At 36.9% G+C, this 14,742-nt stretch overlaps 2 protein-coding genes across 2 annotated transcripts; one reads left to right on the forward strand and one right to left on the reverse strand.

Annotated features, from left to right (window-relative positions):
- Positions 1-1,216: 1,216 nt before the first annotated feature.
- Positions 1,217-2,627, forward strand: LOC141648041 (uncharacterized). The gene is made up of 5 exons (XM_074456467.1): positions 1,217-1,231; positions 1,342-1,590; positions 1,638-2,011; positions 2,145-2,334; positions 2,439-2,627. Exons 1-5 carry the CDS (start codon positions 1,217-1,219, stop codon positions 2,625-2,627), a joined length of 1,017 nt encoding a protein of 338 aa, XP_074312568.1.
- A 6,874-nt stretch (positions 2,628-9,501) lies between these two features.
- LOC141648042 (protein FAR1-RELATED SEQUENCE 5-like) lies at positions 9,502-10,035 on the reverse strand. Its single transcript, XM_074456478.1, has one exon. It carries the CDS (start codon positions 10,033-10,035, stop codon positions 9,502-9,504), a length of 534 nt encoding a protein of 177 aa, XP_074312579.1.
- Between the last annotated feature and the right edge of the window lie 4,707 nt (positions 10,036-14,742).

The raw sequence follows: 14,742 nt of genomic DNA on the forward strand, positions 1-14,742 counted from the left end.
AGATAACAGTAAGGAGGATGAAGCAACTGGTAATGAAGACGCCGATGGGAATGATGAAAAAGGCGAGGAAGGAGAAAAACCCGGTGAGGTCCGATGATGAGACAGATTGGCGACGAAGAACCAATAACTACTCAGTGCAGTCAGGTAGCAGAAGATGACGACGATGATGAAGTTGATATTGTCGATGATTGCAGTGATGAGATCCTGTATGACGATTACGACGAAGATATTGGCGACCACTATTTGTTACATGTCGAAACAACTGAAGACTGGATGCGCGTGATGGATCCTCGCTACGGCTGCACAATCGAATGTGGCCTACCAGCTCCGGATCTAACACTTGTGTCCAAGACTATGATAAAACACAAGGAGATAATGGCGCCTATTCTTGAAGTTAGGAAAGAAACAATTGACTATTGTTTTATCGACGATGACGAGAACCTCTCGATACGTGAGTACTTTATTTACTCTTGCATTGTGATAAACAAAACGTTTTACTTTGCAAGTGAATACTGCTTTCAACCGAATAGTTATTACTTGTTAAACTGTTACTCTATTAAAAGGTGTTCTGACTATTACATCTCATTGTCCAACAGGGAAAGGCTTGTCTCGTATGGGAAGTATCACTTCATTCCAAGGGAAGATTTAACTTCATTGGCTCCTGGTGAGCTTATTTATATAATGGTCACCGAATGTTGGTCAATGTTGCTTTGAATGACCTCATCTCCGTAAAGGTAGCAAGTGATACACCATTGAGGATCTTCATGGGCTTGGGTCAATCAGTATGTTACTTGTAATAAATAAATCTTTATTCTTATTGATTTTGTGTTTCTATAATGTTTATTGACTTTGTATTTATTTTTATTTTTGTAGGACGCATTAGCAACGATGGCTCTTGGAAAACCCATTCAAAACAGACATTTAGAAAGTGAAGTTTTGTCATCCTTCACACAAAGGGATCAAATACAACAAGAGTCCATCAATTTCGATTTGTGATATGGTAAACCACATTACGCTTAATATTTTTTTTTTTATTCTTATATAAGTAGAGTGTATAAAAATTCTGTTTAGCAATGATATATATCTCAATTAATTGCAGATATTCATTCCACTCATTCTGGAGGACCACTTTTTCCGTGCTTGCATAAATTTCATGTCGAAAACCGTTGACTACCTAGACAACAAACCCTTATATGCCAGATCCCGAAAAGCAAAAATGGCAAGAAATGCGGTAAGTTTCTCTACTTACAGTGACAATGTTATACCTTTAAATTTCCATTAATAAATTTGGCAATCATAGTTACAGTAACATAGATACAAATGAATGTTACTTTTGTGCAGGCAAATATCATGGGGAAAATGTTGTTAGAAATGCAAATTGCAAAAGGCTCCAAAGTGGAAAGTTTCCCACTTAAGAATGTGAAATTTAAATGGCGAGCACTGCAAAAACGTGGATTGTGGGGTTTTCATGATGATGCACATGGCTTTCTACACGGGAAGGTTTTTGACTCTGAGCTGGGGGATGAACGGAAAAGAATGTTGTACCGTGCTGAAATATGTGCAATACTTGTTCTTAGCGACTTGAATCAAGTACGAAAAGAGGTGCAAGGGAGGATATCAAAATTCAGGAATGAAAGGGAACAAAAAGGAAAAGTCACAAAAAAAGAAGGCTGGAAGAGAAGAAGGAAAAAAAGGAAGAGGAAAAAAAGGAAGAGGAAAAAACAAAGAAGCCACAGGAAAAACAAAAAGGGGAAGAGCCCAAACAGCCGAGGGTGAAGTCGGTTGCTTACAAGCATTCTCCTAGAGCAATTGGTGAAGATGAGGAGATAATATTTAAATTTCATAAAGATGATGTTATGGGATGTTCTCTAGGTGACGGTGAAATTGACGGTGATATATTCCTAGTCTCTGAATTTATGAGAGCAAATCAGAAACTGCTGTCCAGCACAACTAATCTGAGAAGGCACGTTCTTGATTATGCGTTTATGGATGATATCGACTTCCACAAAAGGTAAAATACTTGTTGTTACTGTGAAAGTGTTACTGTGACACTGTTTCTGTAAAACTGGTTTTTAAACACTGTTTATGTTACACTGTTTCTGCGAAAACTCTTGAGTAATCTGACTCTTATGGTTCTCTGTAAGTGAGATCCTGGCTGCGTTTGGAGACAACAGGAGGTTGACAAGAGCTGATATACTCTCACTACGTCCTAGGAGTCACACAAATTGGATGGTGTTTGAATGCTGGTCTCTACTCTTGAATTATGTCGAGAACAGCAAAAGAGGCACAAGGGCAGCAGGGCCAACCATACTTTACTTAGGACTAGGTCACATGGTAAGTTGCATCGGTGTTAAATGTCTGCTTCTGTTCAAGAACATATGATTCTTTTACAAGGGAAATCTAACCCTTACATTTTTTTTTTTTTTTAAAAACTACAGCATGCTCTACTGGCTGTGATGCAGGAGGATAGTGAACAGTCTGATATAAAGAACGAGTTGTTTGAAATTTGGGATAATTTCATCAACGCGAGCAAGGCAAATTACAGACTTGATGCCGAACTTATTTTTATACCTTGTGTTCCGGGTGTAATTCCAGAGCAGATATTCGTTACCATCCGTGGCTTGTAGAATAATGTCTTTGGTTGGATTCTTCTCGTCCTTATCGTTCCTCGCGGCCTTTCCTGCAACAATGAACGAACTGAGGGCTTGGCTTTGTGCCAAGCGTACTCACTCCGACGCCCAAGTCAGTAAACTTAAAGGATTAAGCTGTGATACTTGGCTAGAGGTGTATTGTAGAGAGATAAAGGGGGATATTACCAGATGAATAGTGTATTTAGGTTAAGTTGTGAGATCCTTTCCTCAATGAAGGTTGAGGAGTATTTATAGGCTTTCATCTTTTGTCACGTAGTGGCCAAGTGGCCAAGTGGCTTATCAGGTGGAAAGACCGTTCTACCCTCGGCCGATGGACCTACGGCAGGCCGGCCGAGGGTCTTGGATGTGAGTACGCGGATATGTGCCCCGGCTGGCGGGTTGCCATGCCGACACCCTGGCTAGCAGGCCGATGAGCTGCATCGGCTAGGCAGTCTAAGTCGTTGACTTGCTGTGGATATCTTTGACCTTGCTCAGTGTGTTGACTTGGTCAGCGGTGCAGAATATGCCCCATCACCTTGTTTGGCTGGCTATCACTACTTCTGTGTGTGTATTAATTTCCTCAACAAAGAGATTAGTGTGATCGACAGTCAATCGTATGCTAACTGGGAGTCTTCATTCACTTACGACATCGCAATGGCGTGATAAGTCCCCCGAGTTGTCGAATTGTATGTTTACGCTTTTAGTTTCGATTTCGATTTCGATGTTACGATGAATCATTATCTTTGTAACGTTATTATGTTGTTTCAAAGTTACTAATACACCTATCTTTGTAACATTGTTGATTACACGATTTCTTAGTTGATAGTAAAAGGAAATTAATGTTCTTTTCGACGGGCCGGTTGCATGAGTGACTACCTGGACACAAAGGGCGACGTGAGGGTAACTGAAATGCTCCGCTATCCTGTGGTAAATGTGAAGTTTAAATGGCGAAACGGGCTTCCGTATTTGAAGAGTCACCTGTATCACTATGACAAATGCCGTCTCAATTTTTTGGGATATGCAAACAAGTCTTCTTTGCTCAACAACACATTTTATCGGCGGGCATGTGCTTCCCAAATTGCTGCATGTTTGCTCATGGTGACATCAACAAAATACGGGCTGAATTGTTGGACGCCGTTGAAATTTTCAAAAATCAAAGAAAACAATCGCCGAGATATAGTCACAAGGAGGAAGTGGCTAGAATGCTCAAAGGGAAGGCAACGGAAGATGAATTGTCAAACAAAGAACCACCGATTGAGAATGAACCGAAGCCACTCAACACCGAAATGCCTGTACTTCGTTTTAAAGTTAAAATCAAGTGATGTACTCTAAAACAATGTTACTTTAACAACGTAATAGTGGTCATGTCATAGACAAAGTGGAACATATTTTCGAATATTTTGGAATATATTACAAATAAGTTTGTTCTTTAAGAAACTTATTATATGCGAAATTCATTAACTATGTTACTTAATAAAGGTGACAGATTTCAAGAGTGAAAAGAGAAAACATAATTTGACGTTTTGTATTCTTCACTCTTGCAGCTGTTATAACTGCACTTCATAGGGAATACGAAACATGGGTTGGATAAGTTTCATGTCTGATTTTGTCTGTTGGAATTCAAAAATTAACTGTTTGTTTAAAGCATTTAATTTTGAAAACAGTTTTTAAAATGTTAAGTGTTTTTTTTTTTAAACAAAAAAAGTCGAGACAAAATGAAAATAATGTTATTTGTAACAATCGTGATAGTAATAAATGAAAATTATAATAAAAGATTTTGACGCTTAGAATTCTCCACTCTGCAAAGCATTTATAACTGGACTTAATTATGGGGAACATGCACGTGGTTAACATCAATCATCATTTAAAAACAGTTTACAAAGCATTAATAAAAGTGGTTTTTAAAGCGATTAATTTTTTTTTTTAAAATAACTGTTTTGTTTTTCACAATTATCTATAAATAATGTCATTGTAAAAAAGCACAATTATGTTATTGTAATGACGGTTTTGACGCTTTGAATTCTACAATCTGCAGCAGCTTATCTTTCTAAAATGTTTTGCACTTTGTTCAAAGTGACGTGTTTCAAGGCGATTATATATTTTTTTTTTTTAAAACTATTCTGTTTTTTTCAATTATCTATAAATAATCTCATTTTCATTCAACATTTACACTTCATTTTCTAAACAAAAAAATAAGCCAAGACAAATTCAAAGGTTTTTCATGTCTAATTTTTTTAAATCTTTTGTAATATTAAAAACCTTGCTCTAATTGAGGGAAAACAGTTTATGTTTGTTTATAAATAGATTTTGTTTTCTCTAATTTAGGGAAAACAGTTTATTTTTCTGTTTTAATAGGTTTTTTTTTTTTTTTTTTTTTTGTTGCGAAGAGAAAAATGGAACGAATTCAAAGGAAACTAGAAGACACCAAGTTTGAACTGGAAGAAATGACAAGGCATAGAGATTCATTACTTGAGCAGGTTATATCATCTGATAGTAAGGTAATAGAAATGGTGGAACGAGTACAAGTGCTTGAAAATGACTTGGAAAATGTCAAGCTCATATCAAGTTTCTGATGGCGGAAAACAAGTGTATTGGGAAACAACTAGAAGAAAATAAGTGAAGAAGTACACTCAAACCGATTTAGACCGTCAATTTCTCCTTGGTGTTACAACTCTTAGGGAGTCATATGCTAAACTCAACCCTTCGATTAATAGGAAGTGGCCTCTTGTTGTCAAAGCTATTGTAGAGATGGAAGGTTACGGGAATAATCAAAAAGGGAGTTGCTAGAGGGCGCGAAAGCAGTGTTCATTCTCCTCCGTGAATAAACGACTAAGAAGGGAGTAAAAGATTTAATATTTCCTTTTTATTACGATTTATGCTTATCGTGATGACTTATATTTAAGTTAACTATCATTCTTTGTTTCTAAGTGTTTCGTTTGTAATCAGTGTTTGTAACACTTGTTTTTTATGAATGACATCTTAATTCGGTTAATTGTCCAATTTACTATTTGAATTGTGGTATATTAAATTGAACAACGATTATGTAACTATGTTTAAAATTGTCAAAAAACGCTCCTAATCCAACCCTAAACCCTTTTCCTTAAACAAAGATTGTTCGTAGTACAACCAAATGTTACAAAAACCAAAACTAAACCTTAGGGAAGGACGGGTGATACCACATGTCGTGGACGGGATTAAAATTTGGGGAAAAACGCTCCAAATACGGGATTTTAAAGGGTTTAGGGTTGGATTAGCGCACGCTCGCGAGCCGCCTAATCCAACCCTAAACCCTTTTCCTTAAACAAAGCTTGTTACAGTAAAACCAAAACTAAACCCTAGGGAAGGACGGGTGATACCCTGTCGTGGACGGGATTTAAATTTGGGGAAAAACTCTCCTAAAACGGGACGGAAAAGGGTTTAGGGTTGGATTAGGCGGCACCGCTTCGCGGAGCCGCCTAATCCAACCCTAAACCCTTTTCCTTTAAAAATCGTGGTGCGAAAAAACCAAAACTAAACCCTAGGGAAGGACGGGTGATACCACTGTCGTGGGACGGGATTTAAATTTGGGGAAAAACGCTCCTAAAACGGGACGGAAAAGGGTTTAGGGTTGGATTAGGCGGCACCGCTTCGCAGAGCCGCCTAATCCAACCCTAAACCCTTTTCCTTTAAAAATCGTGGTGCGAAAAAACCAAAACTAAACCCTAGGGAAGGACGGGTGATACCCTGTCGTGGACGGGATTAAAATTTGGGGAAAAACGCTCCTAAAACGGGACGGAAAAGGGTTTAGGGTTGGATTAGGCGGCACGCCGCGAGCCGCCTAATCCAACCCTAAACCCTTTTCCTTAAACAAAGCTTGTTACAAAAAACCAAAACTAAACCCTAGGGAAGGACGGGTGATACCCCGTCGTGGACGGGATTTAAATTTGGGGAAAAACGCTCCTAAAGCGGGACGGAAAAGGGTTTAGGGTTGGATTAGGCGGCACGCCGCGAGCCGCCTAATCCAACCCTAAACCCTTTTCCTTAAACAAAGCTTGTTACAAAAAAAACCAAAACTAAACCCTAGGGAAGGACGGGTGATACACTGTCGTGGACGGGATTTAAATTTGGGGAAAAACGCTCCTAAAACGGGACGGAAAAGGGTTTAGGGTTGGATTAGGCGGCACCGCTTCGCGGAGCCGCCTAATCCAACCCTAAACCCTTTTCCTTTAAAAATCGTGGTGCGAAAAAACCAAAACTAAACCCTAGGGAAGGACGGGTGATACCCTGTCGTGGACGGGATTAAAATTTGGGGAAAAACGCTCCTAAAACGGGACGGAAAAGGGTTTAGGGTTGGATTAGGCGCACGCTTGCGAGCCGCCTAATCCAACCCTAAACCCTTTTCCTTAAACAAAGCTTGTTACAAAAAACCAAAACTAAACCCTAGGGAAGGACGGGTGATACCCTGTCGTGGACGGGATTAAAATTTGGGGAAAAACGCTCCTAATACGGGACGGAAAAGGGTTTAGGGTTGGATTAGGCGGCACCGCGAAGCGGTGCCGCCTAATCCAACCCTAAACCCTTTTCCTTAAACAAAGCTTGTTACAAGAAAAACCAAAACTAAACCCTAGGGAAGGACGGGTGATACCCTGTCGTGGACGGGATTTAAATTTGGGGAAAAACGCTCCTAAAGCGGGACGGAAAAGGGTTTAGGGTTGGATTAGGCGGCGCGGAGCCGCCTAATCCAACCCTAAACCCTTTTCCTTAAACAAAACAAATCGTATAACAAATTGTATAATACATTCTTCGTAAAACTTAGGAAATATGCTCCTAAAACGGGACGGAAAATGGTCCTAAAACAATATGTATTCTTTGTATAAAATGTTGTAAGTCTTTGTATAAAATGTTAACTATGATGTAGGAAAATCGAATGACTTTTTATCGTGACATGTTATTGCCACAAAGAAGACACAATTCTACTTTTTTTTTTTACCGTGACATATTATTGTCACAAAGAACACAAAATCCTACTAATTATTGCTAAGGTCACAATGTTATTTGTAACATCATAACAAAGATCAAACTTTTTTCTTTTTAGTCGCTTTCTCGGCGCCTACATCAAATGCGAAGAGGGCATGTTCTCCCGTCGTGGGTAACTCTTTCTTTGCAGTATGCACATAGCCTCTTTGGCTTGGCTGCTTTTTCAATGGCCTGTTGTTTAGCTGACTTCAATCTTTTTCCACTGCCCTTGTTGCGTGCTTGTTCCGGAGGGTGGATAGTGACTTCAGACGACGAGTTAGCGGCCAACAAAGATCTCCATCTCTTGGTCTTTTGTAAGCGGTTCAATACATAACTTCTGCCGGAACTCAACTAGGAGGGATGCTAACTCTTCCGTGTGTTCAACGGGTAAAGTTTTGAGAACGCCAACTATCCGACGGAACTCGACCATACGTTGCACAAATGATCATTATCGAGGTAGCCATATATGAATCCTCAATGACATTCCCATTCGAATCAAGCACGAAGTAAAACAAAGCAAGTTCTTGTTTATCATGGTGACAATGTTACTTGTAAGAAATTATGGTTACAATGTTATCAGAAAACAATTCATCATTACAAGTCAAAACAAACATGTAATAATGTTTTCGAATCAAACCTTCATTGTGTGTGTGTTATTTAGCCAACGATCTACAATGTACTTGCTTGGTATTCGCCCAATTCCTTTGCCCTTGTACACCCACAAAATATGCCTGCAGAGTAATCCAATTCTTTCGAACAGTTTACACTCGCATACTGCATCTGTGCTTCTAAGGTCCAACCTCACCTTGAAAATTCTGTCTGTCTCAGCATCGATTACATGAATTATGCGCACATGCTCCTCCTTCTCAAAGTCATCAACACCACATGAATCGGCCGCCATTACTTCTTCTTGGAACACCTTGAACACAGCATGTGTGTATATAATAGCGCCATGCTTTTCTATAGGTAATTCTGTCTTAAGCTCAGGGAATGAGTGGTCGCTGTTATAATCATCGCACCTTCGTGTATAGCGCTGCTGGTCCATAGCAGTTTGGAACCTGGTTTTAATGCAACAAGGATTCGGCAACAAATTATTTATGTAACAATGAAACAATGGTACTCAGAACATACACTGTTCCTGGTCATCGTAAGGAATGAAAAAGAGGTGTTTACCTCATCCAAAATTCGACCAGTGTACCAAAGTGATTCTCATAGCGCTTGAAAAACGAATTTGTACTTTCTGATCGTTGTGTTGTTCTTAATATGCAGCCCAAGGCAAGGTCACGATGGTAGGCAGGAATCCAATGGTGTCCGTAAATCGAACATTGTAGTCAACCAATGATTATCTTCCACCAAATCAAAATGACCTTCCGCCCACTTCTCTTGAACTCCGACGGCTCCATATCGGGTCCCAAACAACAGCGTTGAAGCGAGCAAGGAAGTCCGTGTCTCTGCAGAGTCTTTGAACCAACTTTGTCCGTGATCTTTTGTGTAATATGCCACATACAATAACGATGCCTAGCTGTCTTGAAAACGAAGGAAAGCCTGTTGTATGCCAGGCATAATGAAACAAAGACAAGTCGAACGTGATATTGACCGAAGTGATAGGGAAAAAGAGCAAGTGAGTAAATTATATGTTAGTAATTTAGTTACAGTGACATTGTTATTGAATAACCTTGTAAAAGAGGAAGAGATGGAACAGTGGTAGTTGGAGTCGGAAAGTTGGGGTACAATAATCTTAAGTAAGTCTCATTCTGAAACATTGTCACACTATTACCTTCTTTATGCCAGGGCATTGATCCGTGATCATGAATCGTGGCTCTTTTTGTCCCATGGCGGTCAAGAAATGCTTTGAAAGGTCCATTGGAAGGAGATGTCATCCTCGTGTAACAGAGACAACCGCAAACAACAACACCGACTTTCTGTGGTGATTAACACCTGTGAATGGTGTAAAAACCATATCATACTTGTTGGTTCCGTAAGTAGGGTCGAAGCTAACAGCATCCCCAAAGAATGAGTAGTTTCTAATACATGTAGCATCAGCCCAAAAGAACTTTGTTAGACGGTTTTGCGAATCAACATCATAGGCGAAGTAGAACTGGGGTTGGGTTGCTTTGAGTTTCTCGAGTCGATCGATGAAAAGGTCAGCATCTCTTAACCCAATGTAGCACTTGATATCTCTTTGAAAGTTCTTAAAATCTATCAATGTAGCACCGATATTTTCATACCCATTGACAAGTTCCTTAACCTGTCTAAAGGTCAATCCAGCGCCAATATTCAACTTGGAGTTGTCCAAGATAAGCGTCTTCTGGAACATATCAAGGGATCGTGAAATCTTATCGAGATCTCTCATTACTGAGACAGAGGTGGTGAGACGATGATTGTGGACTTCAGAAAACTCGTCAATCATAGCTGGGCCATCAAGGCCATGTAGAAGGGCAAATCTGACGTATGCTCGGCATCCAATTCTTGTGATTTTAACTCGCCGATTAACTGTACTAGCTGTGGACGAACAATTACCCATATTCTCATCATCCTTGGTTCTGGGACGCTGTTTCGGTTTAGATTCCCCGAACCCTTGACGGTTGCGATTTCTACGAATTTTTGGTGTGCAACACCACCTCGTAGTGTTTTCGTCATGTGCTTCCGAGGGGTAAATCCACATGCCCGAGCATAAACCTCGTAGAACTTGATTCCAGCCTCAAGGGAGGCGAAAACTGCACCAATGGTAGGTCTAAACTTGTGCTCAACCACACGCATCCAGCGCTCACCTCCATTAGGCGTGTGAGACAGAACAAGCTGATTATTTAGTTGAGGATTGGGTTGCTCTTGGACAATTGGCGTAGAATGGGGTTGAGTGACAGAACTTGAGTCTGTAATACAAAAAGGGAAATACGAGTATTAGTGACCTGGAATACAACGGTGGTATTACAAAGAGTAACATTGTTACAGTAATACTAGTACTATGACAATGTAGTGACATAAGGATGGACGGGAGAACAGGAATATGCGAAGAGGATGGACTTCAATTTAGAACAAGAAACTAAAGTACATTGAAGTAACAATGAGAATAAGAGGACGTCCGAGATGGTACAAAGATATGTTATATGTGCAATGGAAAATGAATATTTGTGATTGTGTTACTGATAAATATTGATATTGTAACAAGTCGACTGTAAGCATTGACAAAGCAGAACGGGAATATACGAGACAGGGGAACATGAATATACAAGACAGGATAAGAGGTCAAATATAATGAAATTTGACCGAATTTGAACGAGAAAATCAACAAATACAAGGATATTTGACCTAATTTTTAAGAGAAAAGCAACTACGAGTATAATCAAAGGAAAGGAGACCGTAAACTGAAGTAGAAGTGAACGGATTTCATTAAAATTGAAGCAAACATAAAATCGATTAACCTAAAAAACTGAAAAGCAACGGAATAATGAAATTACAATAGCGAGTGATCAGCGACATAGAATCCAGATGAAATCGCGAAAAGCAAAACTGAAAACGAAAGGATGACGGAAATTACCTGTTTGCATGTTAATGTCGGTAGCAAAAACAAAGGAAAAAGCGAATTTGTAGCAAAAACATAGATTATAATCAAATTCGATCAAATATGACGGAAAACAACAACGATTATCATAAAAGCAAAGGATAAAGCGAAATTGCAAATTCAAGAGAGAAAACAACAATTCTAATCAAATTTGACAGGAAAAACAATAACGATTATAATCAAAGAAAAGGATTACTCTACAAGCAAAACTATTTTCGAGAATCGGCATCCATAGGAGTATCAACCATCAAGCAAAAATCGAGAACGATTGAACTCAGAAATAATTGAATGATGAATTGAAAAGTAAAATTATTTGTGTATATTTTTTGTTGGATTTGTTTTACGCGAGAACGAAGAAAAACAGAGGGAAATTCGTAGAGAGAGAAAAAGTGTGAATGAAGAGAGAGAAAGTGAAACGAAATTGTAAGGTTAGCGGCGTGAAATCCGAGCCTTATATAGTCTAATTATAATTTTTGAGATTTAATCTCATCCGTTGATTAGGAGTAGATCTAATGGCTGAGATTAAGATGCTAGACTCACCTAAGATACCTAGACTCACTTGATGCAATTTCTATATATATATATATATATATATATATATATATATATATATATATATATATATATATATATATATATATATATATATATATATATATATATATATATATATATATATATATATATATATAGAGAGAGAGAGAGAGAGAGAGAGAAGGGTTCTAGTAAGGCCCTCATATCATATGAGTCCCTAAGTCCTTATAAGGGCCTTTGGATGGAAGGGATGGAGGGATGAGATTACATCTCATTGAAGGGTCACAAATCTCCCTCCCTAATCTCCCTCCTTAATCCTTGTATAACTCCTAATCTTGTATAACTCCTTCCTCATTCTAATTTCCCTACTCACTTCCTCATTATTCATTCTCTCACACTTCTCTCATCCCCTCATTCTCTCCCATTCTCTCAAAAAAAAAAAAAAACCAAACCAAAATAAACTAAAACAAAAAAAAACCAAGAAAAAAACCAAAAAAAAAACAACAACTTCAACGACAACACCACCAGGAACCACCCCACAACCCACGAACCACCCCACAACCGGCCTTCCCCTCGCCTCCTCCAGATTCGCCGCCTCCTCTTTCCCGCCGTCCTTCCTTCCTCCTCCTCCCGCCGTCACCCCCGCACCTCCTGCCGCCAATCCTCCCTCCACCGACCTTCCTTCCATTTTTTTGGGTTTTCAGATCTCCCCTTTTCCTCTTCCTTTCTCTTTTTTTTCGGTCCATGTGGTTTGATTTTTCGATTGTTGGTTTGATTTTTTCGATTGTTGGTTTCATATGTCATTGTTGGTTTGATTTTTCGATTTTTTTTTTTTTTTTGTTGTTTTTCGGTTTTTCAGATCTCGTTCCATTTTTTTTTTTTTTTGGTTTTTATTGTCACTGATCTCGTTTTTGTATGGGTTTTGTTTTATTTTCATTGTCCATTTTTTAAATTTTTCAGATTTACTTTATTTTGTTCTTTGTTTTTTGGTTTTTGTTTTTTTGTTTTTTTTGTTTTTGTCAGATTTACTTTATTTTGTTATTGTGATTTGGTTTTTTAATTTTGGTTGGTTATTGATGGTGAAGTCGTGGTTGTTATTTAATTTTTTTTCAGATTTAATATTTGTTGATTAATTACGATTTTTCATATTTATTTGGTTTTTATAAAAGTTATACTATTTACGACTAAAGTTATACACTTAAAACATTAAAGTTATACTATTTACGACTAAAGTTATACACTTAAAACATTAAAGTTTGGACGAAAATGACTGAAGTTATACTCTTGTGGAATAAAGTTATACAATTTTGGACTAAAATTACACAAATTTGGACTAAAGTTATACAAAAATTGACTAAAGTTATACAAATAAGGACTAAAGTTATAAAAAAAATGGACTAAAGTTATACAAATATGGACTAAAGTTATACAAATAAGGATTAAAGTTATAAAAAAATTGACTAAAATTATACAAATATGGATTAAAGTTATACAAAAAATTGGACTAAAGCTACATAAAATTATATAAATTCCAACTAATTTATCAAAAATGACTAAAAGTTATACAAAAAAAGACTAAAGTTATACAAAAATGGACTAAAGTTATACAAAAATGAACTAGAGTTATACAAAAACAGATTAAAGTTATACAAATATGGACTAAAGTTATACAAATAAAGACTAAAGTTATACAAAAATTGACTAAAGTTATACAAATATGGACTAAATTTAAACAAACAGTACTTATATCAATTCAAATTTGGACTAAAGTTATACAAAAAATTGGACTAAATTTGTATAACTTTAGTCCATTTTTGTATAACTTTAGTCCATTTTTGAATAACTTTAGTCCATTTTTGTATAACTTTAGTCTGTTTTTGTATAACTTTAGTCCATTTTAGTATAACTTTAGTTCATATTTGTATAACTTTAGTCTGTTTTTGTATAACTTTAGTCCATTTTTGTATAACTTTAGTCTATTTTTGTATAACTTTAGTCTTTTTGTATAACTTTAGTCCAAAATTGTGTAACTTTAGTCCATAATAGTATAACTTTAGTCCAAAATTGTGTAACTTTAGTCCATAATATTATAATTTTAGTCCTTTTTTGTATAACTTTAGTCCAAAAATCGTGTAACTTTAATCCATAATAGTATAACTTTTGTCTAAATGTAATTAAGATTTGAAACTAACACAATGTCATTGTTGTACATAATGTAAGTTAAAGTTATACATAATGTCAGTGGAGTTATACATAATATCAGTGAAGTTATACATAATGTTCATTGAAGTTATACATAATATCGGTGAAGTTGCACACAATATCATTGAAGTTGTACATAATGTAAATTAAAGTTATACATAATGTCAGTGAATAAAGACTAAAGTTTCAAATATCTTCTTTTTATATCTAATAATTTATATAACAAGACGAATTTTAAAGAAACGACATTTGTAAAAATAAAAAAGTATATCACAAAAAAAACGATATTTAAAACCCGAAATTTAAAAAAAAACGTATAACAAGAAGATATTTGAAAAGAATAAGTAACAACAAAAACCAACAAAAATCAACAAATAAAATAAACCGACCCCAAACAACAAATTTAACACAAAATCTGGAAAAAAAAAAAAAAAAAAAAAAAAAAAAAAAGTGACGAAAATAACCGAGACGCAAAATCTGGAAAAAAAAACGAGTTTATAGAATTTACCGGCGGCGGTGGTGGAGGTGGGTGGCGGTGGGGGTGGGTGGTGTCGGGTGGGATAGTGGTGGGTGGTGGTGAATGAGGAAGAGAGGAATGAATGATTTATTTGGGTTTTTTGATTTATTTGGATTTTTTGGGTTTTTTTATTTATTTGGATTTTTTGGGTTTTATTTATTTATTTGGGTTTTTGGGGTTTTTTATTTATTTGGATTTTTTGGGTTTTTTATTTTTTGGGGTTTGAGAGAGGAGATGAGTTGTGTGATATGTGAGAGAAGTGGATGAGAGGAAAGGAAGTTATAGTGAATTAGTGATTAATT

Source organism: Silene latifolia, chromosome 1, assembly GCF_048544455.1.
Source record: "Silene latifolia isolate original U9 population chromosome 1, ASM4854445v1, whole genome shotgun sequence".
In the NCBI taxonomy this organism is placed as follows: Eukaryota; Viridiplantae; Streptophyta; class Magnoliopsida; order Caryophyllales; family Caryophyllaceae; genus Silene; species Silene latifolia.